The sequence below is a fragment of the Myotis brandtii genome, unplaced genomic scaffold (assembly GCF_000412655.1).
Source record: "Myotis brandtii unplaced genomic scaffold, ASM41265v1 scaffold168, whole genome shotgun sequence".
NCBI classification, from domain to species: Eukaryota; Metazoa; Chordata; class Mammalia; order Chiroptera; family Vespertilionidae; genus Myotis; species Myotis brandtii.
This window is the reverse complement of record NW_005356173.1, coordinates 334,314-336,250: the sequence shown is the minus strand read 5'-3', so window position 1 is coordinate 336,250 and position 1,937 is coordinate 334,314. Positions and strand designations below refer to the sequence as shown.

The following is a 1,937-nucleotide window of genomic DNA, read 5'->3' as shown; positions in this document are numbered from 1 at the left end:
ATGGAGAGCTTTGGGGCACCATTATTCTGCCTGCCCGCTGGCCTCTTGGATCACCTATCCCAATATTACAGGTTGGATGAGAGCCTGATGCTTCAGGTTCCTCAGCTGTGAAGTTCCCTCTGCTAACACACACACACACACACACACACACACACACACACACACACACACACACTGACCTGGATATCTCTTGATCAGAGAACATGACCTGGCTACTTTGCCTTGAATAGAAAGCCATGTACTTTCTTGTATTGAAAGCCCCACTCCTGGCTCCCCAGACTCCGGGTTACTTTCACAGTTCTTGCAGCTGCTACTGGGTATGGGGAGCACCCCCATGGCAGTCTATGAGAGCTTTGGTAAAGACAGGGGAGCACTGGGGAGTCACTATGGTTGTCATTCAGAGGCACAGAGGGAAAAAGCTAAGGAAACCTGACAGAGTTCTTCCCAACCAGCTGGTCCTCTGCCTCCTCACAGAGCTCCTTCACTAAGCCTGGCTGGGTCCCTCAGGCTCATTGTAGTGCCATGTGGAGGCCTTTCAGCCTCTGCACCTGCCTGCATAGCACGGCCTTGAATGTCTCATTGCGGAGGGTGAGGATAAAGGGGTTCAGAAAGGGAGTGAGGACTGACGTCACCAAGGCTACAGTCTTATTGACTTCCACAGAATGTGCCTTGTCAGGCCTGACATATAGGAATATGGTGCTGCTGTAGCCAATGAAGACCAGGGTGAGGTGGGACCCACATGTAGAGAAAGCCTTCTGGCGGCCACTGGCAGAGGGGACCCGCAGCACAGTGCTCACAATATAGCCATAGGAGAGGAGGGTCACCAGGAAGGAGCTGAGGACAAAGGCCAAGGCCATCACAAAGTCCCATAATTCCAGCAGGCTGGTGTCTGAGCAGGATAGCTGCAGCAGAGGTGCATTGTCACAGAAGAAGTGGTTAATGACGTTGCCATGGCAATAATTGAGATGAGCCCGGGAGAAGACAGTGGGCACCATGGCGAGGAAAGGAACTGCCCAGGCAGCCCCTGCCAGCCGGACACACACAGGCCAGCTCATCAAAGTGCCATAGCGTAGTGGGTGGCAGATGGCCACAAAGCGGTCAAGGGCCATGTCTGACAGGATGAGGAAGGAGGTGGATCCCAGGGAAAAGTAGAAGTAGAATTGGACCAGGCAGTTCCTGAAGGAAATGACCTTGTGGGGGACCAGCAGGTCTGAGAGCATCCTGGGCACTGCAGTTGTGGTCACCAAGATCTCCAGCAGGGAAAAATTGCCCAGGAAGAAGTACATGGGAGTCCATAGGTGGGTGTCAGCTATGACAGAGACTATGATGATGGTGTTTCCCATGAAGGCAAGAAGATAAAGCACGAGGAAGGGCCCATACAGCAGAACCTGAAGGTCACCGAAACACGAGAAGCTCAAAAGGACAAATTCAGAAGGGTGGCTCAGATTTGCCATGATCCAGAGGCTGGGTCCTGCATGGAAAGGAAACAAGGGACAGATGGAGAGGCAGAGATAGCAATAGATAGATAGATAGAAAATAGATGATAGATATGTGAGGGGGGGGATAGAGAGGGAGAGAGAGGGAGAAAGAGAGAGAGAGAGAGAGAGAGAGAGAGAGAGAATCATTGACTCCAAAACAAAGATAGAGATAGAGAAAGAGAACAGGGTGAAATAGGCAAGTAGGTGGTCAGTGATAAACAGAATGGCAGAGAGAGAAAGATAAAGATAACAACATGGGAATATGAGAATCAGGGGAGTTAAGGAGTCATAGAAGTAAAAGCATAGGAAGGCATTGATAAGGTGAAAGAAAAACACAGAGGAGCAGATTAATAAAGAAAGACAACACAGCAACAGACATGGACATTTAGGAAGAAGGCAAATGAGAAACAATAGGAAGAGCAAATATGTGAGAGGGAAAAACCAGAAAAAGAAAAAGAC

At 49.8% G+C, this 1,937-nt stretch overlaps 1 protein-coding gene across 1 annotated transcript; it reads right to left on the bottom strand.

Moving 5' to 3' along the window:
• Window positions 1–465: 465 nt before the first annotated feature.
• On the bottom strand, window positions 466–1,466 carry LOC102250502 (olfactory receptor 6V1). Its single transcript, XM_005862831.2, has one exon. The coding sequence runs from the start codon at window positions 1,452–1,454 to the stop codon at window positions 510–512; it is 945 nt and encodes a 314-aa protein (XP_005862893.1). The 5' UTR covers window positions 1,455–1,466; the 3' UTR covers window positions 466–509.
• Window positions 1,467–1,937: the final 471 nt, after the last annotated feature.